General features: G+C 45.3%; 1 protein-coding gene across 1 annotated transcript in view; it reads left to right on the top strand.

Annotated features, from left to right (window-relative positions):
• The window catches only part of AR (androgen receptor), a 237,756-nt gene that overhangs the window by 112,526 nt on the left and 100,107 nt on the right, over positions 1-25,123 (top strand). The window contains exon 2 of the mRNA XM_036740384.1: positions 13,673-13,824. Within this exon, the coding sequence (XP_036596279.1) occupies positions 13,673-13,824 (152 nt within the window). The remainder of the gene's footprint in view (positions 1-13,672; positions 13,825-25,123) is intronic.

Below are 25,123 nucleotides of genomic sequence, written 5' to 3'. Positions count from 1 at the left end.
ATTTATGTGATGTTTATCTCAGCTTTCAAAGCCCATGGGTGGGTGGGGGGTAGGTAGACCGGACTTTAAAAAATCATTTTAAATTGTATTATTTAGATTTTTATTTAAAATTAAAATAGTAAACTATATCTGATTGCTTACCCCTTGAGGGAGGGGGGGAGAAGAGAGAGGAATAGAATTTAGAACTCAAACCTTTTTAAAAATGTTGAATAAAAATGTTTTACCATGTAATTAGGGAAATATATATATAATCTTTATTTTTATTTAAAGGATTACACATTTTTAATTATGGTTAGAATGTTGGTCTTTTAAAATATCTCAATATGGCATCTTCATTCTCATGACACTTTGAGAAATGCTGGACCCCATGGAGCAATATACCAGCCTGAGAGTGAGAAGACCCCACGTTCTAATCCTAGCCTTGTCACTAACTTGCTGTGTGGCTTTGGGAAAGTAACTTGCCCTCTCTGAGCTTCAGATCCCTCTCCTCCCCCACTCCTGGAAAACAAGGAGTTGGCCAGTTTTGAAGGTATTTTCTATGATTCCCTGTTCTAGCTGCAAGGAGGGTCAAAGACAGAATGGTACAGAAAGAGAGATTTCCCTTTGGCATCCAGTAGGCTAATTTGAGCAGGTAGGGGAAATGGACTTATTTTCTCCTTCCCTCCTTAGATGGCAGTGGTTCCTGGATGTTGGGAGGATGGAAAAAGTTCTCTGTCCACATTTCTAATGATGCTGCATGAAAGAATGCTGCTTATCCTTCCCCTTGGCTTTGGCCAGAGTGAGCAGGCGGCCATAGTGGGGAGTTTGGCCAGCCCAGCTAAGCAGATGTGATTGGGGTGATGCAGAGCAGTGAGCTGAACTCATTCCCAGGCTGCTCAGCCCCATTTTCTAAAGTGGTTCCAGTTAAATCCACTTATATGGATGCACCGGTTTTATGGATACATGAGTTATATGGATGCACCGGTTAGCACTTTGTCCATTTTGTGGGCAAAGAGCATTAAGCCTGGAATCAGGGGACTGGCCTTCCAATCTTGACTGTTTGACACTGGGGTCCTCCCTCCCCCTTACCAGCACTCAGTTTCCCCATCTGTAAAAGGAAGGGGTTGGGAAAAGTGATCCTCAAGTTGCCTTGCATCTCCCATGTCACAGGAATCCACAATCACATGCTCATGGCTAGAAAGTGGGGGCCTAGGATTGGGTTATGATTCAGCCCGATGATAGCTAAGCAAAAGTCAGGTTGTCTGCTTGGCTGTTTTTGCTCATCCATTATGCAAAAAAAAATTTTAAAAATCCTCACATGTCAGGCTTGGGACTTAAGTGTTCTGGAGACTTTGGGAGCCACCCCTGAGCTAACAATCCTTTCCGGGGAGCTTTCAGTCTTCTCAGCCAGAAGGGAACTGGCTAGGAGCTGCCACCCAAAGTATAGAAACATTAGCATTGCAGCTGGAATCTCCAGAAGAACCAGAGCTGGCATGCACAGGTGCTCACTATGTGACTGTGGACAACTCACTGCCCAACTCTCTGGGATTGGATACATACAATACAATACAATTGGATACATACATACAATAATTGTATGAACCAAAATGAGATGGGAATGTGGGGGGAGCCAGGGAGTAGGAACTCTTTATAAGGACTGCATATATGTGAAATAGTATTCTTTTGCATATGATCATAGGTTTACAGTTGAAAAGGGACATAGAACACAGAAGGTTAGAATTCAGAAGGTAAGAATGGAATATCTACATTCTGATCTCAAAACATGGAAGGTCAGAACTGGGAGGGCCCTTAGAACAGAGAATGTCAGATCTGGCAGGGGCCTTATAACAGGGAATGTCAGAGCTGGGAGGGGCCTTAGAACAGGGAATGTCAGGACTGGGAGAGATTGCAGAACAGAAAATTGAGCCAGGAAGGACTTTGATAAATAGAGTGTTAGAGCTGGAAAGCCTCTGAGAACATTGAATGACCCAGATAAGGAAGGACTTTGGAGAAAAAAGCATAGAAGGTTAGAACCAGAAGAGGGATTGGGCCATAACAGTATTGGAGCTGGGTGGGTACATAGAGGCCATCTAGTCAAACGGCTTCGTTTCCGAGATGAGAACATATCAGATCCCAACCCTAACCTCTTACCCAGAAATGGACTGTTGCTCCTTGGAGGCAGGGGCTCAGACTTCCTCATCTCTAGATCCCTCCTCGAACCCAGCTCAGGGTCCTACACACTCTGATATCCAACAGTGAAGGAATTAGTGAAGGCAAGAGTGCTTTCCCTCCTTTCCCCGGGCTCTTTGTGTCCATTTCCAAAACAGCGAGCCACTCAAACATCTTCTGAGTTGATGGCTGAGACTCTCTTCCAGCTCAGACATTTTTATGAGTCTCTGGTTCTGTGACTTCACACTGTTCTTTGTTTGCAGTGCAGCCTTTTCTGCTCAGGCTAAAGAAAAACCATGAGAAATTGTTCAAAAAGAAAAAAACCAAGAATTTATTCTTGGAAGGACAGGCCATCAAGATTTAGATTGCATGTTGAGAAGGGGAAAAAAGGAAGTCACCTACATCTAAATGAGTGCTCCCAGCAAGCTTGCCAAAACCCTTCCATCCCTCATCGCCTATGAGCCATAGGACCTCACTGGGCAGTAGGGGGGATCATTACTCCCATTTTAAAGATGGGAAAACTGAGGCCAAGAAAGGGAAAGTGCCTTGCCGAAAGTTTGGCTCATTCCTTTATGGTAAAGCCGGGGCCTGTACCCACATCTTGTAGATTCAAGCAGAACACTTTTGTCCAAGCTACCGCTGTAGGACCGATCACAAGTTTGTTGATTAACACGTGGAGGGGTTTGGGGGCAAGGGCTTGAATTTCATTCTTCTTTTTTTTCCTCCATATTTGAACATGTTACATTAGAACAATGGGGAATTTCCATTCACATTTTGAATCAGTTTAATTTTATGGATTGTGACTTCTAGTGCTTTAGTAGACGAGCATTGAAACAGATTTGTAAAAGAAACGGGTTTGGGGAGTTGGACGGTTTGGGGTTTGGGGGTTGTTGTTTGGTGACTAGACAAATAAAATGTTTGAGTTGGAGAAGAGCTTAGAAAGTACATTGGAAGGGTTCTTTGAACACAGAATGTCAGAGATGGGAGGAGCTTTAAGGAAAAAAGTTATGTCTAGGTGGGCCCTTAGAACCTAGAATGTTGAAAATAGAATGTTATAATTGGGAGGAAACTTAGAATAGAGAATGTCAGAGCTGGGAGGGCCCTTAGAACAGGGAAGGTCAAGGCTGGGAGGGCCCTTTATAACAGGGAATGTCAGGGCTAGGAGGAACCTTAGAACAGAGAATGTCAGAACTTGGAGGGGCCTTAGAGCACAAAATGCCCCATTCTCAGAGAAGCTTTAGAGGTTATCTAGTCCAACCACCTCATTTTACAAATTGGGAAACAGACCCAGAAAGCAGAAGCCATTTGTCCAAGGTCAGGCATCTGGGACTCCAACCTAGGCCTCCTGACCAGGGGGCTCTCCCTACAGTTGTGATTAATTAAGGGACACAGCCTAGTTCTGGCAACTTGGGGTTTAGCCTCTTTTATTTTTCCACCACTTTTTGGTCTGACCAAATTTGCAGACACGCAGCTTGTAATAATCTATTTTATGTAATTAATTGTAATATATTATGTAATTAAACTGCTATAAAATAGAGAATGGAATTATGGGCCTAGAGTTCTCATCTGTTCTATGTGACAGTACATTTACTCCAGACTTAGAAGAGAAAATGCCTTGCTGAGACAGGGTGGGAGGAGAGGGAAGAAAAAGAGAGGAAGATGGAGAGGGAAAGATGGAAAGAGAGACAGAGAGAGAGAGAGAGAGGCAGGAACTGAGTCCATTTCTTAGGATAATAGGATCATAGTTTTAAAGCCAGAAAGGACTTTGGAAGGCAAAGGATCCAATCCCCTCAGTTCTATGGAGGAGGAAATCGAAGCCTGGAAAAGGAAGGTGATCTGTTCAGAGTCACCCAGTTAGTAAATACCAGAACTGGCAGTAAAACCCAGGGCCTCGGACTCCAAATGCAACCTTCCTAGAGGCCTTAGCCCAGTGTGGACCAAGAGCAGAGCACAAAGCTGGGCTGCTATAGGTTGGGGATGGAGTGGGCCTAGGAGTGCTGAGGAGGAAAATTGGAATTATTCACAAGGGAAGACTGAGCAGGGAGAAAATGGGAGGGTCGCATTAGTGTGCATGACATGACTCAGTTCCTGCATCTTTCTGTCTCCTCTCATTCTCTCTCTCTCTCTCTCTCTCTCTCTCTCTCTCTCTCTCTCTCTCTCTCTCTCTCTCCTTCCCCCTCTCTTTCTGTCTCTCTGTCTGTCTCTGACTCTCTCTCTCTCTCTCTCCTTCCCCCTCTCTTTCTTCTCTCTGTCTCTGTCTCTTGCTGCCCTCTCTCTCCTCTCTCTGTCTCTCTTTTCATTCTCTCTCCCCCTCCCTCTCTCCCTCTCCCTTCCCCCCACCTCTGTCCCTCTCTGTCTCTGTCTCTCTGTCTGTCTCTCTCTCCTCTCTCTCTCTCTCCCCCTCTCTCTCTCCCTCTCCCTTCTCCCCACCTCTGTCTCACTATGTCTCTCTGTCTGCCTCAGTTTCCTCAACTGTAAAATCAGGATAATGGCAGCAACAGCGTTGTTGTGCAGATAAATGAGATGATATTTGTAAACCTTAAAATCATATATAACTGCTACTTATTATTATTATTATTATCTGATCATCTGAGAGTCATTTTGAAGCCTTCTTCCTCAAGTTTGGTTATCCTTGAATTAGATACTTCTTTGCCCAAGGCTCAAGGTCATTGCTCAAAGTCTCCCACCTTTGTCATTTGTCTCACTTGTACCGAGCACCTGCTAAGGGCGGAACTAGATTGGGTGTTCTGGCCTGGGCAAAAGTTGTCAGAGTTTATCTATGAGTTGATAGGCTCGGGAGGGACCTTAGAGCATGGAGTGCCTTAGAACATGCAATGCCAAATCTGGGAGAGGCCTTAGATCATGGAATGTCAGAGCTGGGAGGAACCTTAGAACATGGAATGCCTTAGAACAGAGACTGTCAGAACTGGGAGAAACCTTAGAACATGCAATGCCAGAGCTGGGAGAGGCTTAGATTATGGAATGTCAGAGCTGGGAGGAACCTTAGATATCATCTAGCATGGGGGCAGGGGTGCTCTTAGCCTGGGGTTTGTGAATTGCTTCTTAATATTCCGGATAACTTTGAATATAATTGGTTTATTTTGTAATCCTGGATATTTTGTGTTGTGCATTTAAACCCGTGATTGTAAGAAGGAGGTCCATAGGCTGCTCAGTGCCCTGCATTGTCCAGAATGCAAAAAGCAAAAAAAGGTCATGAAGTCTTGATTCAGTGCACCAACTCTTTTTACAGAGGAGAAACTAAGGCACAGAATAGGAGAGTGACTTGGCCCAAATCCCCCAGGCATTTCAAGTAGCCTCAAGACTCACCCCTGGTTCTGGTTCTCCTTCCTCTCTTCCTCTTAGTTCCTACTGCCTTTGCAATTGACGAAGCAGGCCAGAGCGCCAGAAAGAGAAGGGAAAATCCTGGGCCAATGAACTTAGAAGGGTGGTGCGTGTGTGTGTGTGTGTGTGTGTGTGTGTGTGTGTGTGTGTGTGTGTCTGTGTGTCTGTGTGTCTGTGTGTGTGTCTGTATGTCTGTGTGTGTGTCTGTATGTGTGTCTGTGTGTGTATCTGTGTGTGTGTATCTGTGTGTGTGTGTCTGTGTGAGTGTGTACAAAGCACTTATGTGCTTGCATGTGTGTGCATATATATACCAGGACCGCACCAGTGTGTTCCCACAGCAAATACCATTTGCCTTGCAGGCCCCAGGTCCTGGGCTCTAGATCAGGCTCAGGTATGTGGCCATGAACTCCAAGTGTCTAAGGCCAGGCTGAAGTTCTGCCTGTCTTTGTCTATTGGGTGGTCTGTGCTCCCTGGGAAGGGAGCCTTGCCAGAACACTTCTCCCCCATTGCATTCTGGCCCTTGGCCAGAGCATTGAGCCCAACATGGCGAAGGTGGAATAGAATAAGGCGACTGGGTTGGTTTTTTCTTTTTCTTAATTTTTTTGGGGGAGGGGGTAGGCTGGTGGTTATCTGATGTCTGCTTCAAGGTCCCTGCTTCCTTGTCGCTGCCATTACTAGTATCTAGTATCATCACTGAAGGCATTGATCAAGCCCATATCTACTCTCTGCTAGACCTGGGTAAAGGGTGAGTCAGACAACATGGCATCTGACCTCCTGACATAGAAAGAGATGACCAACTGACAGGCCTAGATTTGGGAATTCAAAAAGGGTTTTAGAAGCTGTATTGTCTCATGTAGTCCAAACCTTTCATTTTATAGAAAGAAGCAGCTGAGGCCTGAGGCCCAGAGAGAAGAAGGCAGCATGGTCCTTAGTGAAGACCGCTGATTCTGGAGTCAGAGGATGTCAGTTCAAATCTTACCTCTGAAATTTATCTGTGTGACCTTGGGCCAGTCCCTTCCCCTCCTTCCGGCCACAGTTTCCTCCTCTGTAAAATGAGAGGGAGGCTTGGAGTCCATAACCTTTGAAGTCCTTTCTAGATCATGATTTAGGATCTTATGTGTGACCATAGGCAACCCCCCCACACATACACACACTGTACCTTGGTTTCCTGAGAGATCAGATTAATTGGCTTCTGACATGGCTGCCATTCTATGCTCCTGTGGTCTCCTCCTCCTGCAATTCAGCCCTGTATATACAAGCTTCCCTTGATTTGTCCCCCAGGGAAGGATTCAATCAGATCTTTGAGGTAAAGTCAACAAATAAGATGATTTGGGTTTTCCATTGAGTTCTGACCCTCATCAGCTCTCACTTAGACCATTACAATAGTCTCCTGCTTGGTCCTCCGTACACACACACACACACACACACACACATGCACACACACACACACACACACACACACACACACACACATACCCCTCCGGTCTTTTCATTTTTCAATCCATCCTCCATGCAGCTGCCGAACAAAAGCCCAGGTCTGAGCATGCCACCTTCCTGCTCACTGGTACCCTTTTGCTCCTGGGAGAACATACGGACTCCTCTGCTTGGCATTTCAAGCCCTTCATGCTCTCTGGTTCCACCTTCTCTTTCTGGTCTGACTACATATTCTTCCTTCTCATGCATTCTACATTCCAGCCAACATGACCTCCTTGACCCTCCATCTCTGCCCCCCTCCTTGGCCCATGCCTTTAATACTCTCCCCGCTCATGGCTACTTCTGAGAACCCCCAGGTCCCTTCAAGGCTCGACTCCAGTCCCATCTCCTTCGAGAGGCCTTTCTTGATTGTTACTCTGCCCCGTTCCCCATCACTCTGGCTGTATTTCATGCATAACTCCTATTTACTTTTTTGTGAACATGTTCTATCTTTCCCCATGGAACATATATTCCTTGAGGACAGGAATTGTCTCCCTTTGTTCTTTGCATCATTGTGCCTGGTACATGAGTAGTGGGTACTTTATGCTTGTTTGTAGAGTCTTGTCTAACTCTCTCATTTTACACATGAGCAAAACATTTAGTTTCAAAAAATTTTAAGACATTTGAGTTCAGGAAGACCTAGGAAGATATTTGGTCCATTCTTCTTAGGCACAATACAACCCTAATTGTTGAAATACCTCCCAGGAAGGTCACAGATAGAAAAGCATGAGCCTGGGAGCAGTCAGGTGGCTCCCTCTAGACCAGACACAGCTCCTTCCGTTGATCCTTATGTTGAACTTGGAGCGTTCACCTGGGTGCTTGCTTGCCCAGAGTGACAACTTTGAGGAATTGGAGAGGAGGGTGCTTAAACAACCTGGTTGGAGAGGGAACTTGAGAGGAAACATTTGGGGGTTTTAGAGCTAAAACTTGAGTTCAAGATCCTACATTCCTGGCAGGGCTGCCTCACTCAGGACCATTTTGACTTAGAGAACTGTGCTCTGCCCCTGCCAGGCAACACAGTAAGAATGGAGAATGGGGAAGCCAGGTGAAAGCCAACTTTGGTCAGGAAGTCTTATTTTAACCTGTTATGGTTGATGTATTTTAGTTTTCTGTCACCTACATTTCCCATTGTATTTCATTCTCTTCCTCATAGAGAGTCATCTCTCGTTACAGGAACTTGAAAAGGGGAGGGGAGAGTGAAGCAGTTCATTAAAACTAACCACCGTTCCTTGAAGCCAAGCGTGGCCATTATCATTTGACAGCATTCTGTTATTCTTTTCATTTCAATGGTGGTTGTCACTGTTTATATCGCCAAGTTCCTCTCTGGATCACTTGATTTGACGGCAGCTCATCTCCAAATCCTTAACATTTGTCATTTCTTGTATTACAGTAATCTTCCATTTACCTTTATAGACCACAATTGTTTAGCCATTCTCTGATCGATGAGTATCTCCTTTGACCTTCGCAACCACAGAAAATGTTGTTATATTTGGATGCTTTTTGAGCCTTTCTTTGTGTCACTGAATTCCTTGGAGCGTGTGTAAGGAAGTCTTTTTTCACATCATCATTCTTATCCTCACCATCACCAGGCTTACAGCATACTCTGTGTGTGTACACACACACACACACACACACACACACACACACACACATATATATATTTCTCACAATAACCCTATGAGGGGTAGATCTATTATTACCTCCTTTTTACAGATGAGAAAACTGAGATGACTTGCACAGAATCACCTAGCCAGTAATTATCTGAGGCAGGATTTGAATCGAGTCTTCCTGACTCCAAGGCTACTGCTCTTGTCTATGCATTCAGCCATCTGGGTAGGGATAGTGATTTCATTTGTATAGGGGACACCTAAATGCAGCAACTATCTCTCCCACTATAAGGTCAACACCTTCTCTGCAACTCAGCCTTCAAGATCTTCCTGGGACAGTGCCATTATAATAACAAAAATAGCATTTATGTAGCACTTATGTGTCAGGTGCTGTACTAAATGCTTTCTGCATTTGATCCTCACAGCAACCCTGAGAGGTAGGTGCTATTATAATCTCCATTTTACAGATGAGGAAACTGAGGCACCCAGTAGTTAAATGACTCACCCAGGGTCACTTAGCTAGTAAGTATCTGAAGCAGGATTTGGACTCAGACCTTCCTGATCCCAGGCCCAGCCTGAGGTCATGCAGTCAGAGTGTGTCACATTTGAACCCAGCTTTGTTCTCTCATTACTACCCCATGTCGCCACACTTTCGAATATAACTGGAGAGAATTAATGCTTTCTTTTCCCGTGGTTGGCAAGATGGCCACTCAAGTTGTTTTTGGCATAACTCCCTAACATCACAGCTTCCAAATGGCGTGAGATTTGCCACATTTGTAGTCGTAAACTTTGCAGCAAATAGAGAAGATGGAAAATAGTGCCATACAAGTAACATCTTCTGAAATAACAACCGAGGGCTGTTGTGCCTGTAGCTTTCACTCACCCTAACTGCTGGAGCCCACACATGAGCCGCATCTTCAGAGTAAACAACCTGACGGGCTTGTGTTTCAAGCTCTGGCTGTGATGGCCTTTCACCTCTCTCCTTATATTAGTGATTCAGTCTGATCTTCTGGTACTCTAGTGTTTCAGTGAATTAGTGATCTCATCAACTCGGACGCAGGTTGCGACCCATCCATGTCTGTCCATTCCATGCAACTGTCTCTCATTCATGTTTTCCCATAAGTTTGCAACAGGAGATCCACCCAAGGTGCTAAATTAGGCCTTCTTCATGTTCCTTGGACATCGAATGGTTACCAAGGGAGCATTCTGGCTATCCATAAGTTGTTTTTCACTCTTCTCTACATAACACCCCCAGCCCCATATTTTTTCCACTCATCTCTTTCTCTGATCACATTGTGGCCACCACCACTTCCCTGATGTCATCCTTTGTTTGTCATGTATTGTAACCTCTTCACGGCCCATTGGATGAGCCTCACATTCAATATTCTCCTTCCCTCCCCCTGTCCAAATCTGGGCCTACTGGTAGTGTTCATCTCATATAAATGGAAATACAGCGTAGCAGTCAGAATAATGGATTTGGAATCAGTTAAGTCTTGGCTTCAAATCTATCCTCAGAAATCATCCAGCTCTGTGACTCTGGCCAAGATCATTTAACCTCTCCAAGCCTTAATTTCCTCATCTGTAAAACTGAGATAAAAATAGTGCCTATATGACAGCCTTTTTTGAAGATTAAATAAGATAATATATATGTAAGATGCTTTGAAAATTCTTAAATTAAATTCTTATAAGTGTGTTGTTACTATTATTATTGGTGACAAACTCTATGTGTTGTCCACATAACTACTTATTTTAGGCTAGACCAGGGCTGTCCAAAATGCAGCCTGCAGTGCGATTTATGCATGCGGCCTGCCTACAAGCATAGAAATTTACATAAACGCTTTAGTAAAGGAATCCAAGCTACAGCAGAGCTCCCACTAAAATGGCAAATCAAAATATATTGTCTATTGTTTCAGTGAGAACCTAAGGTTGGACAGCCCTGGTCTAGATGATAAGCATTCTTTATCCACTTGGTTTTTCCTATGTGGATAGTCAAGCAAATCACCTGAGTGATTTAAGATGCAATTTAGAATGTTCTGCAGTCTTCAGGCCTGAGTGTAATGAGCACAATGTCATCCACAGGTAAGGGCATCTTAAGAATCCAGCCATCCATAGGCAGTCATTCCCCCTATGAGCTTTTTGCCTTTCCTCCTCTTTTATAGGGGGAAACTGTTTTTTGTTGAGTATGTAGCCAAGACCTGATTAATGCGGATAATGAATCCCCTAATGTGATCCTGTTATTCAAATTCACACGGCATGTTTCCACTGAGCTGAAACCAATGACCCTATTTTACATCATTATAATGTCATAGAGTGTGAACTGAAATACATGTGACCACTTCGCAGGATTAATTATTCACACTAATTGGGTCCTGGTGGTACGTCTGCTTGTTTTATGCCTCACTGGACTTTAATAATCAGAGAATGAGTTGTCTAATTCAAACTAGAAAATACATAACATACCTACCAAGATGCATCAGTGATTCCTTATTACAAGCATAAACTCCCTTCTCAAACATTTAAATCCCTTCCCAACCTGATTCTACCTTGCCTTTCCAGCTTTATCACACACCCACACATTAGTTCAATTCAACTAGAAAGACTTTCTTGCAGTTCTTTACACATGACATTCCATCCCCCATGCCTGGAATGCCCTCTCTCCTCATTTTCACCTCTTAGAATCCTTAGTCTCCTTCAAAGATCAGCTCAAGTGTTACCTCCTCCATGAGGCCTTTCCACATCCCCCAGCCTTTTTCCATGCCAAAATTGCTTTGAATATATTTGTGTATATGTCACTTGCATATGTCATTTCCTCCCAGTAGAATGAAAGTTTCTTGAGGTCAGAAACTATCTTTTTCCTTGCTTGTTCTTTGCCACTTGACACGTAGCGCCATACCTCATGTTTAATAAATATCTGTTGAATTAAATTAAATAATGAGACAACATGGTGGAGCAAATAGAGAACAGGTCTCAGAGACAGGAAACCAGGGTTTAAGTCTCTCTTCTGACACCTACGGTCTGTGTGACCCTAGGCAAGTTGCTTTCCCCTTTAGGGTCCCCATGCAACTTGCCAAAACCAGAAATTGTAGCACATGTGCCAGTCTACATTGGCAGAGGGAGTTTACACACTAGGAGTTCCCTATCCAGATGAAAGAACAGTTCCAGACCAATGTATGTAGATAGGTGCAGAAAGTTCTCTGTGACAGTTCCGATTGCTTGTTCAGTTCTCAAAGACATTGCCACAGAGAGATTATAAAAGACAAATCTTTGAAAAAGATTAGATTAGAAAAGAAAATCTTTGTAGATTTGAGGATTCACTCTCTTCTCCAGATACCTCCAGAACAGGGCTTGGTAACTTAGAGTCTATGAAGTTGATTCTTAAAAATAATTCTGATTAGTGTGTTTCAATGTAATTAGTTTTCTTTATAATTCTCTGTACTTTATTTTGCGCATTTAAAAATTTTCTCCTGAGGAGGGGTCTACAGGCTTCACCAGACTGCCCTAGGTATCCACAGCACCCAAAAGGTGAAAAACCCTATATCTGGAATCTTTCAAATTCAGTCTTCTGGGGTACAGGCACTTGGTCCAAGGGACCATTACAGCATAAGAACCCTATTCTGTGCTTCAAAAAAGAACACCATGATGTGACCTTTCTGGTTCCCAGAATGGTGGCCCCTAAGACCAGAGGTTCTTGACATTTTTTGTCTAAGATCTGGATCACTAATGTGATACACACAGCAGCTGCTGTGAATATGAAAACCTATTTCCAGGGTTGAATCACAAAATAAAACAAACTCTCTTTCTCAAAGATGAAACCAAGATATTTATTCATATGCCAGAAAGCCATATCCACCATGGTAACAAGTTTATACCCATCACCAATCCAGGGAGCACCGCCATCCCCAAGCCTTTCCTCCGTTAGGCCTTCCCACAAACAAGCTCCCCTAGCCAAAATTCCTCCCTCTCTCACTCACTCTAGCTGCTCTGCCTCACTCTCTCCCAACTCTGCCTCGCTCTCACTTCCTGTTCCACTGTTTCCTGCTCCACCCCTTGGGCAAGCTTCTCTCACCATGTGCTCCATGTAACCCAGGCTCCATGTGACTCAGGCTTCATCACAGCAGTCAGCTGGGCCAGAGCTCAAAGCAGGTAGTCAGTCTAGTGAAGCCTTCTCAAAATCATGTTTTTAAATGCATAAATTAAAATACATAGAAATACAAAGGAAACCAATTATGTCAAAAAAGTTATGCAAATATTTTAAAAACAAATTCAACATGGACTATTCCCATCTTTTGTCGCCTGTTGCAATTTGAATGTGAGGTGAATCTTCACAGTTGTTTCAATTTACATTTCCCATCTTATTAGTGATATGGAGCATTTTTCATGTCGTCACTTAGGTGTTTCTTTTGAAAACATTCTTCTTATCTCCTTTGGCCAGTTATTGGGGAATGGATTTGGGGTATCCTATATTTGCTTCAATTCATTATATTGTGGGTTTCATCAGTGATTTTTGATATGTTCCCTCTCTGTTATTTCATTTGTAGTTGTCTTCACTTTATTTGTGCAAAAGCTTTATATTTCATGTAATCAAATTGTCTTTTTATCTTTTTTAATCTGTACTCCTTTTTAATTGAGAATTCTTCCCTTAAACATATTGTGACAGGTACCTTATCTCATTTTCTTCTAATTTTTTTATGGTGTTACCTTTTACATTCAAATTCCATATCCATTTTGAGATTATTACGGTATATGGTGGAAGATGATGATCTAAATCTAATTTCTGCCAAACTGCTTTCCATTTTTCCCAGAACTTCTTGTCAGAAAAGGAGTCCTTGCCCTACTAATTTATGTTCTTGAGTTTATAAACCACTGCCCCTCCCTTTCACTCTTACAAATGAGGTGTCACCTGACCTTGTATTGCTATTCAATGCTCCAAAACCCAGTCCAGCCCTTTTCTTGAGAAAATTCCCCAGTTCCTTCATGGCCAACTCCCCTGAGCAGAGAGGAGTGGTCATGTCACAAAGAGATCCCGGGAGTATTGTGTCTTGGCCTTTTTGATTCTGCCACTTTCTGATGTATGTCTCCTTTTCTGTGCCCTTTCTTTCCAGATTGGACACTACCAGGGACCATGTGTTGCCCATTGACTATTACTTTCCACCACAAAAGACCTGCCTGATCTGTGGCGATGAAGCTTCGGGCTGTCACTACGGGGCACTCACCTGCGGCAGCTGCAAAGTCTTCTTCAAGCGAGCAGCAGAAGGTAAAAGGGTCTTCCATCTTCTCCATGTCTTCCTTTTCCACTCCTGGTACTCGTAGCGGCCCTCCTGCTCCAGAATTCCCTGGGCTTCTGAGGCCTTGGCTGGGCCCCTCCTGGGAAGTCATTTTCTCTCAGAACATGGAGGAGCCTCCAGCACTGCTCCACCTGGAGCTGATGGTTCTGCCACCAGTGGCTTTTCCCTGGCCCAGGCAGAACCCTGTGAGGTAGATAAGGGAGTTGGAGAAATGCAGGTGGTCCCAGCTGCCCTTTGGTACACTATCACTGAGATGAAAGACAATGGAGGGCTGAAAAAAGATTTCAACTTGGATTTCTCTCTAAACCCTTGAAAAGGAAGACTTCTGCTTGTTGGCAGGGTCTGTAGGCAGGCTTCTAAGAAGGTTCCTCACCTTCTTCCTCTGACCATGATAAACTCCTGCTATCTGTTGGGGAGCCCATTCTTCGCCTTCAGAACACTATCAGGGCCATGTCAATACACAAGGTTTCTAAACATTTTCCTCACCTTCATCCTGTGATTTGGGGTAGTAACCCCATTTTGACAGAAGAGGGAACTGAGGCTTAGGGACCATAGGATCCTAGATCTTGAGCTGGAAGGGACTTTAGATATTATATAGCCCTATCCCCTGCTTGTACAGATGAGGAAACTGAGATCCAGGGAAGGGAAGGTCATACATAGGGTACTTTCTAGATCTAGAGCTAGAAGAGACCTCAGAAGTCATCTGATCTGGTTCTCTCATTCTACAGAAGGGGAAACTGAGGCTCCAAGGTCAAGGGACTTGCTTAAAGTTATGCAGGTAACGAGTGGCCAAGCCTAGATTCAAACCCAGGTTCTCTGGTTTCAAATCAAATACACTTTCCACTGCACCACACTAACTCTACTGGCAGCAGCTTGTTCATGCTCCGCACTAGATAGTAGCAAGTCTGGGATTTGAACCCAGCTCTTCTCACACCGCAGTTTATCAGTCTTTCTACCAACTTGCTGCCTATTTTCATTCCTGTTGACTCTCAGTCAGTCAACGGGGAGGATGCATGGAGGACGTATGAAGTATTTACGTATCAGGCACTGGGGATACAAAAATTCAATAGTGCCTGGCCACAAGGGGCTTACACTCTAATGGGGAAGCCATGCATCAGTGCAAGAAACCTGCAGAGAAGGTAGAGCAGAGCCTTAGAAGGGAAGGTCCTAGTGGCTTTGGGAGATGGGGTGAGAGGAAGATCAGGAAAGGGAAAGGGGGGTTTGACCTGAGGCTCACAGGAAAGCCAGGATTCTGAGAGGGAGGGCTATTCCAGGGAAGAGGGCAATAGCGGGGTGGGATGAGAAGAAAAGCTCTTACATCACCCTGCTTTTCACCCAAAAGCTAATTGACTATTAAGTGATTTTTCGGTTGTATCCAACTCTTCATGACCCCATTTGGGGTTTTCTTAGCAGATATACTGGAATGATTTGCCATTTCCTTCTGCAGCTCATTTGACAGATGAGGAAACTGAGGCAAACATGACTTGGCCAGGGTCACACAGCTAGAAATTATTTGAGGCCACATTTGAATTCAGGTTTTCCTAACTCCAGGCCCAGTGCTCTATCCACCGCAGTGCCACCTAGCTGCCCCTATTGACTATTGTTAACCAAAACTGATGGCCCCTCATCTCCTTCAAGCACGGAGCCCATTGGCATCTTGAACATGTGCTGTCAGGATGGTCCAGAGTGCTTTGGGGTTAGCAGAGTAGGCATTGCACTGTGGGCGTCAGTGGCACTAGATTCAAAGCTGAGCTTCTCCACTCTCTAGTTATGTGATTGGAGGAAAGTCCTAGGTCCTTTTCGAACCTATAAAATGAGAACAGTCATTCAGACCCTGCTCCCCTCACTGGGTTATTATCTCTAGATTGTATGAACCAGAAAGTGCCATACAGATGAGAGGAGACGACGGTGGCATGGATACCGGTGATGGGTCCTTTGGTGTCCCGTATAACATTGGTAGGCCTTGGAAACCAGAGATGCCCCTTTCACTCTTAGGAGGGCAGGAGCTCTTAGTTGCAGGTTCTTCTTAAAGATTTCCCTCTGTTTCCAAGCCCCCACCTCCCCCCAAGGAATCAGCACAGACCCAGAATCTTTGCACTGAAAGGCATCTTTTGAGTAGCAATTTCAACCCTTTCCTCTATCTATACCAGGGCTGTCCAAAATGCAGCCTGCAGGCAGCATGCAGCCCACAGTGCAATTTATGCTCCTGCCTACAAGCATAAAAATTTACATAAATGCTTTAGTAAATGAAGCCGAGCTACCACAGAGCTCTCACTAAAATGGCAAATCAAAATATATTGTCTATTGTTTTGATAAAAACCCAAGGTTGGACAGCCCTGATCTATACCATCCATCTAATCAGGAAGCATCCATTTATTAAGCATTTAATATGTGCCAGACATTGGGGATACAATCAAGTGACACTACCCAGCTTCTAATTTGAATACTTAGGGTGATGAAAAGCTTCCTACCTCCCGAGTTCCCTAGCTGGTCAGCTGTAACCATATAGGAATTTCTACCTCCTGTTGTAGCCATGTCTGCCTCCCCATTGCCATTCACTGATGCCCTAGTCTCAGCCCTGCCTCCTGGAGTCATGTGACAGCCCTGCAGATGCCCCACTCCTCCGACACCTCTCTACTCCAGGCTACACATTCCCTCTTCCTTTGGTCGAACTCGGTGTGGCGTCATCTTCAGTCCTCGATACATCTTGCTTTTATCATACTCTGGACCCTAGAACTAGTGCTGGAAGGAGGCCTAGAGAGGCCTTCTAGTCTACTCCCCCATCATTTTACAGAAGTGACTTGCCCAAGGTCACATATAGGGTTCTAGAGCTGGAGCCGGAAAGAACCTCTGAGGCCATCTAACCCAATCCTCTCTTTTTACGAATGAGTAAACTGAGGCCCAAGAAAGGGAGATGACTCGTTCAGGCTCACACGGGATTCTAGAGCTGGAAAGGACCACACAGTCTGACTCACTCACTTTACAGATGAGTAAACCGAGGCCCAGTGAAGAGTAGTGACCTGCTCAGGGCCACAGAGATAGTAAGTGGAAGAGGTCAGAGTTGAACCAGGTCGTCCAGCTCTAACTGCATTTCCCCTGTACCATCCTGGCCTTGATGTACTTCAGTTTGTCGATGTCCTTCCTACAATTTCAGAATCTGAGCTAAAAGGGCCTTCCTTGACTGTCCCTTCTGACCCGCACCGACCCAAGTCTTTCCACTACGGCTTATCCAACAGGTGCTTGGAATTCTTCAAAGCAGCGTCAAGAACCACATTTTTGCTTGATGATCTTCACCATGGCACCAAGAACCTAGCTTAATCCTCTAGATAAGGGGTCTGATCAGGGCAAAGGCTCATGGGATATAGCTTCCCTCATTCTGGACATTATTCTGAATTAGTACAGCCTAGGAATTAATTCATGTGCCACATCTCCCTGGTGTCCCAGACTGAGCTTGCAGTCCACTAAGGCCCCCAGAATCTTTTTCTACAATTTGGTTTTTGGACCAATGCACAGTGCTGTGTCTTTCTATATCTAGTTGGTCTCTGGTTGTTTGAAGGTACTCACTCACAAGGAATGCTGAGGAAGGAGTAGTGGTCCTGTCTTGTTGGTGGCTTCTCTATGGTAGAGATAATGGAAGGGGTGGGCTCTGCTGTCTCATTCTCCTCTTCTAAGCTGAGTACCTTCTTCAGAAAGAAGCACAGTTGGCTGTTGTCCCAAAAAAGGGAGCCTTCCCTGGGCCCCAACCCAGGTGCCTGATCCAGCCCTTCCTTGGCTTGGCCCAGGCCGTTGAGCCTAGAGCCAGAGACAGGGCTTATGTAAGGGTCATAAACAACCCTGGTGGGTTCCTGGAATCTGGGACAGAGGCGAAAAGGGGGAGGGGTGATGCTCAGCCAGCTCTCTTCTCCCTGATGGAAAAGCAGAATGGAGACCCAATCTTGGTCCTGAACCACTTCAGCTTTACTCGGTTCACTCATCTCGGATTTGAGGGAGCTGTGGTGTAAAGAAAGCCCACTGGACCTGGAGTTGGGAGACCTGGTGTCTAGTGCTGCCTCTTCCCAAGGGATCACCTGATCTCTCGTATTGGGAAAACGGGACTTAGCCTCCTCAGGCTCTCCCCCTGCCAGGACTACTGGGAAAATTACATGGGATTATCAGATCACAGACCTAGACCTCAGAGGCTGGCTGGTCCAACCCCCTCATTTTACAGGGGAAGAAACTGGGGCCCAGGAGAAGGAAGGGACTTGCCCAAAATTGCACATAGGATCTTAGATATAAACCTGAAAGGGATCTCAGAAGAACAGCCAGTCCCCCCTCCCATTTTACAGAGGAGAAGACTGAGACCCAGGGAAGGGAAGTGTACTGCCCAAAATCACACATTGAATCCTAGAGGTAGGCCTGAAAGGGTCTTCAGAGGCCAGTTAGTACAGTTCCCCAATTTTCCAGATGGGAAAACTGAGGCCCGAGGAAGGGAAATGACTTGCCCAAGGTCACATAGAGGATCCTACTTCTAGAGCTGTAAGGGACCTCAGAAAATTCACACACACACACACACACACACACACACACACACACCATTTTTTTAAAAAAAATTGTTTATTTAGTTTGTTTTCAACATTCACTTTTAGAAGATTTTGAGTTTTAAATTTTTCTCCCTCCTTCCCCTCCCCTGCTCCCCAAGATGGCATGCAATCTGATGTAGGCTTTACTTATACAATCCTATTAAACGTATTTCCACATTAGTCATGTTGTGGAAAAAGAATTAGAACCAAAGGGGAAAACCGTAAGAAAGAAAAAAAAAGAGAGAAAATAGAGTTCTTCAGTCGGTATTCTGACTCCATAATTCTTTCTCTGGATGTGGATGGCATTTTCCATCATGAGTCTTTTGGAATTGTCTTCAGTCCTTGCATTGCTGAGAAGAGCTGAGTCTATCAAAGTCAGTCATCACACACTGTGGCTGTTACTGTGTACAGTGTTCTCCTGGTTCTGCTCACTTCACTCAGCATCAGTTCATATGAGTCTTTCCTGGTTTTTCTGAAGTCAACCTGCTCATCCTTTCTTATGGAACAATAGTATTCCATTACGTTCATATACCACAACTTGTTCAGCCATTCCCTAATTGATGGGCATCCCCTCAGTTTCCAATTCTTTGCCACCACAAAGAGAGCTGCTATAAATGTTTGTGCATATGGGTCCTTTTCTCATTTTTATGATCTCTTTGGGATGCAGACTTAGCAGTGGTACTGCTGGGTCAAAGAGTTTGGTCGCCCATTGGGCATAGTTCCAAATTGCTCTCGAGAATGGTTGGATCAGTTCACAACACCACCAAAAATGCATTAGTGTTCCAATTTTCCCACATCTTGTCATTTTCCTGTTTTGTCATGTTAGCCAATCTGATAGCACATCCACCATTTTACGGAGGAGGAAACTGAGGCCTTCACTACAGCAGTGGGCCTCTTAGAAGGAGCTTCAAGGGTACTTTAATGCTCAGGTCTGTCTGTGTCCTTAAAGTGCCCACTTCATGTTCAGGAGCAGCTGTCCCACGTACTCATCATGCCCTGGCCTCAGCCTTGTCACCAGACAATCAGCTCCCAGGGGCACAGACTAGATCATGCCTTCTGTATCTTTGCAACTTGGCCATACCTGAAACTGGGGTCCTGAAAGGAGGCAGCAAAGTACAGCGGTCTCAGACCTCAACTACTTGTGTGACCCTGGGAAAGTCACTTTACCCTGTTTGCCTCGGTTTCCTCATCTGTAAAAAGAGCAGGAGAAGAAAATGGCCAACTACTACAGTATCTCTGCCAAGAAAATCCCAAACAGGGGCACAAAGAGTCAGACAAGACTGAAAAACAACTGACCTGAAATGGTATACTGGTGGGAGCACTGGCTCTGGAATCAGGGGAACTGAGTCCCAATCCTGTTTCTATCTATATGTCTTTGGGTAAGTCACTCCTCCTCCCTGGGCTAAGGTTTGGGCTCAGAACCCGCAGTACTCATAGGGAGCCTCCCAACCTGGCCAGAGGCAGGGTGCCCTACTTTGAGAGGGGCTGAATGAGAACTTCAGACCATGCCTATCAAACTTAAAAGCTCTTGGACCTCAAGCCAGTAGCTTAACCTCTGTGAGCCTCAGTTTCCTCATCTGTAAAATGGGAATAATAATAGAACCTACCTTACAAAGTGGTTGTAGGAGTCAGGCACTGGAGGAGTCAGAGGATCTATTATATTATTAATCTTTATATTATTGTGACAGCGTATTGTAATATCACAGATGTGACAAAGGGAATTTCCTCCTGGAAGTTCCGTATATTAGGGAAATCAATAATAATGATGATGATGATGGTGATGACGATGATGATGGTGACAATGACAATGATGATGGTGAAGACGATGATGATGGTGACGATGATGATGGTGAAGATAATGGTGATGACGATGATAATGGTGACGGTGATGATGATGATGGTGATGACGATGATGATGGTGAAGACGACGATGATGGTGATGACGATGATGTTGGTGATGGTGATGATGGTGATGACAATGACGGTGATGATGGTGATGGTGATGATGATGATGACGATGATGATGGTGACGGTGATGATGATGACAATGACGATGATGATGGTGACGGTGATGATGATGGTGAAGACGGTGATGATGCTGATGATGATGATGGTGATGACGATGATGATGGTGACAATGACGATGATGATGGTGAAGACGATGATGATGGTGACGATGATGATGGTGAAGATGATGGTGATGACGATGATAATGGTGACGGTGATGATGATGACGATGATGATGGTGAAGACGACGATGATGGTGATGACGATGATGATGGTGACGGTGATGATGATGATGGTGAAGACGATGATGATGCTGATGACGATAATGATGGTGACGGTGATGATGATGATGGTGATGACGATGATGATGGTGAAGACGACGATGATGGTGATGACGATGATGTTGGTGATGATGATGATGGTGACGGTGATGATGATGACAATGACAATGATGATGGTGACGGTGATGATGATGGTGAAGACGATGATGATGCTGATGATGATGATGGTGATGACGATGATGATGGTGACGGTGATGATGATGATGATGGTGATGACGATGATGATGGTGATGATGATGGTGGTGATGACGATGATGATGGTGATGGTGATGATGGTGACGATGATGATGGTGATGACAATGATGATGGTGATGATGATGACAATGACGATGATGATGGTGAAGACAATGATGATGCTGATGACGATGATGATGGTGATGGTGATGATAATGATGACAATGACGATGATGGTGACGATGATGATGGTGATGACGATGATGATGGTGATGATGACGATGATGATGATGGTGATGGTGATGATGGTGAAGATGATGATGGTGATGACGATGATGATGGTGATGACGATGATGATGATGACAATGACGATGATGACAACAAATAATGGGATGGGACTGTTTCTGTGATTTCTTTGGTATAAGGAACTCCCAGGTAAGGGAACTCCATCTACCAGTGCAGGCTGGCACCTTCTCTGCCCCTGCTAGTCTTAAAGCATTGCTTGGAAGAGTGAGGAGTTAAATATTATATTAATAACAATAATGATAGCTAGCATTTACATAGTGCTTACTACATGCCAGGAATTGTGCTAAATGCTTTATAAATATTCCCTCTTTTTTTCTTTTTACCCTCACAAGAACCCTGGCAAACAAATGATATTCTCCCCACTTTGCAGGTGATAAACCTGAGGCAGACAGATTCAGTAAATTGCCCATGCCCCACAGCCAGCCTGAGTCAGAAGCAGGGCTTGACCTCAGGCTTTCTGGGCTGGCTTTGTGCCTTAAGCGCAGCATCCACGATAAGGCTAACGATGACCCAGACAAGGGGGCTTGCGTTTCCCGGATGTGGCCGGTTTCTCTTCCCACTGCTTTCTTAGCTGGGGCCTCTGTCCTGGGCATAGCAGCTGTAGTGATCAGACCATCAGGGAGACAGAAAGCAAGAGGAAACCGGGGAGTGAATTTGAAGGACAGAGAGATGAGCAGACCTCCAGGAAGTTTCACAAATCTGGGTCAGCAAATTATTGTTTTTGGAGAACAGAGAGAACAGGGAGAACGATCCCCTGGGCTGGGAAAAAGGAAGATTGTCCTGTCATCCAACTCTGTGCAGGGGGGTTCTCCTGATGGAGAAACTGAGCCAGAGCCGAGGGGTGGGGAGGGGTGGGGTGAGCCTGCAGGGGTGTTCACACTAGGCCCTTGGCAATGAGGACTTTAAAGCATGGAGAGAAGTGGCAGGTTGGAGGACACCCTCCTTCATAGGCCTCTTAAAAGGAATAAAAGACCATGGCGCCTTTGAACAGGAGGCCCTGGGGGATTCCAACCCCAGCTGGCCTCAGAGTTCGATGAGGAGCATCACAGGCTCCTAAATCTAGAGATAGAAAGGCCTCAAGCTCCTTCATTTTACTACAGATGTGGAGCCTGAGGCTCAGGGAAGTGAGTCGATTTGCCTATGACCACATAGAATCAGAGATTTAGAGCTGGAAAGGACCCCTAGAGTCATCTAAGCCACCCCACTCCTGTTACAACTGAGGATCAAGGTCCAGAGAAGTCAGGACCTGCCCAAATCCAGGGCTGTTTACATAACATTACAAGTCCTAAGCTGCTGCATTAGGGTCCCAGCTCTAACACTTCCTAGTGTGCTGAGCCCAAGCAGGCCATGGGCCTTCTCTGGGCCTCAGTTTCCACATCTGAAAATGGGAGATAATATTGTTAACATTGCATATCTTCTAGGGATGGTGGGGGGAAACTAACAGGAGCTGTCATTATCTTGGTTGTTGTTCTTCCTCCTCCTCCCCCTCCCTCTCTCCCTTTCCCCCAATTCTCTTTCTCTTCTCCTTCCTCCTCCTCTTCCTCCCCCTCTCCCTTTATCTCTCCCCTTCTCTTCCTCTTCTCCTCCCTTCCCTTCTTCCCCCTCCCCTCTCCCTTTCTCTCCTCCCCATCTCCCCTTCTTTTCCTCTTCCTCTTCTTCCTCCTTTTCCTCTTTCTTCTCCTCCTTCTCCTCCTCCTTCTTCTCCCTTCTTCCTTCCTCCTCCTATGGAGAGAGTAGGGGTTCTGGAGCCAGAGGACCTAAGTTCAAATCCCACTTCTGACATTTATGACCTATGAGACTTTGAGCAAGTCACTTGCCCTCCCTGGGCCTCAGTTTCCCCTTCTGTAAAAAGAGGAGGTTGAACCAGATGGTTTATGAAGACCCTCCCAGCTCAAAATCTCTGATTTAACCAATGTGGGGAACTCCCTTGTGTGGAAACTCCCTCCACCGATGCAGATTGGTATCTCTCTCTTCTCTCATCCGTCAATCTAGGGGAGTTCCTGGGGCACAGAGAGGTTATGTAATCCGTTAATCAGTAAACATGTATTCAATGCCTACTGGGTGCCAGGCACTATACTAGCATCCTAGTCACATAGTTACTCTGAGTTGGCCTAAAATCCAGGCCTTCCAGCCTCCAAGGCTTTGTCGACACACCATCCTGCCTCTCCTTCTTTTGTTAGCTTTTACAAAATGATGATACTGAGCTACATGGTTTCTAAGTCTCTTTCCAGCTTTGAGATTTGCTGGGATTCTTGGGGTGGGGGGCAGGGTAGAGGACTGGCCATTAAGAAAGCTGGGTTCTACTTGGCTCACTTCTCTGTGTGACCTTGGCCAAGTCACACTCTCTGAGCATCATTGAAAAAGTAAGGGTAATAACAGGCACACAGGAATGTGAGGTGTGATTACTGAAAGTTAACGCAGCACCTCTGAGGCAGTCAAAGTAATGACAGCTCAAATTTAGACAGCAGTTCACAGATTACCAGTGTTATCTCTTTTAATGCTCACAACAGCCCTGGGTGGTGGGTGCGATTATTATCTTCATTTTACAGATAGAGAAACTGAGGCAGACAGAGACTGAGGCTCAGGGTCACACAGCTAGTAAATGTATGAAGCTGCATTTGAACTTCCTAAGTCCAGGTCCGGCATTCTATCCACTGTGTCACCACAGGTCCAGCCTCAGGTCATGATTACATAATATTTTCTATGGCTGTCTCACATGTATATATCATCTCATCTCATAATTTGTTTGTTGTGGAAGGCTCCATCTTGGATCCGGGCCTCATTTCCTAGCAGAGGAACTGAGACCCAAAGAGGGAAGTGATTTGTATATTCACCCTGCTGATGATAAGGGGCCGAGCTGGGCCGGAAGCCGAGTCTCCAGATTCTGGGCACAGTGTCTGTTCTACTACACATCCCCCCCCCCATCTAGCAGATTTGTAAGCTTCATAAGGCCAGGCTAGGCCCAGGTTCTCATCTAAACCTGTGTTGCCCCCAGGCTGTAACACACAGTGGGCTCTTAAATCATTGTTTGTAGAAAGGAGAGGAGAGAGGCTTCCCAGAACCATCCTCAGGCCTGCTGGATCTGGCCCGCAGGAGGCTGCATTTAGGCCTTCAGCTGAAGGAACTGGGGAGGAAGGCTTTGGGAAAAAAAATCATTATTGGTGTTTTCTTTCTCCTCCCATCTGTAAAGCTGTGTGACTTGTTTTACAGCTCTCATCAGCCCAGCTTGAAGGGGGGGTCATCTTATTACCTGCCTTGAACATTTATTGATTTGTTTTTCCCATTTTTACAATATAGCTTTACTACCAGAGAGATTCTGCTGCTGAGGTGTGCCGAATTGGCTTTCTTGAGATCCTTGAATCCCACCAATCGGGGAACCAAGTACCCACCCTCCCACCCCCACCCCACCCCCCTCTCTCTCTGTCTCTCTGTCTATCTCTGTGTGTGTGTCTCTCTCTGTTTGTCTCTCTCTGTCTCTGTCTCTCCCTCTCTCTTTCTCTCAATTTCTCTCTCTCTGTCTCTGTCTTTCTCTGTCTCTCTGTCTCTGTCTCTCTCTGTCTCTGTCTCTCTCTCTCTCTCATCTGCCCCTCCTCTTCCTTCCTTTTCTCATCCCCCTCCCTGCTTGTGTTTTCCTGCCTGTCCTCCTTCTTCTCCTTCTCTCCATCCCTCTCCCTTTCCTCCTCTGTCTCCTTATGCCTGTCTTTTTGACATTTGTCTCCTCCTCCTCCTTCTCCCTCTTTTCTCCCTTTCCTCCTTTCTCTCTCCCTCCCCATCTCCTTCTCTCCTCCTTTTTTCGCTTGCTTCCTTCTCTCTTTCTCTCTCTCCTCCTCCTTTAACTATGCACTCTCCCTCTTTCCCTCCCTCCCTTTTCCCTCTCCTCA

This window comes from Trichosurus vulpecula (assembly GCF_011100635.1).
Source record: "Trichosurus vulpecula isolate mTriVul1 chromosome X unlocalized genomic scaffold, mTriVul1.pri SUPER_X_unloc_1, whole genome shotgun sequence".
NCBI classification, from domain to species: domain Eukaryota; kingdom Metazoa; phylum Chordata; class Mammalia; order Diprotodontia; family Phalangeridae; genus Trichosurus; species Trichosurus vulpecula.
Note: the sequence above shows the minus strand (reverse complement) of the source record. Positions and strands in the feature narration are given on the sequence as shown.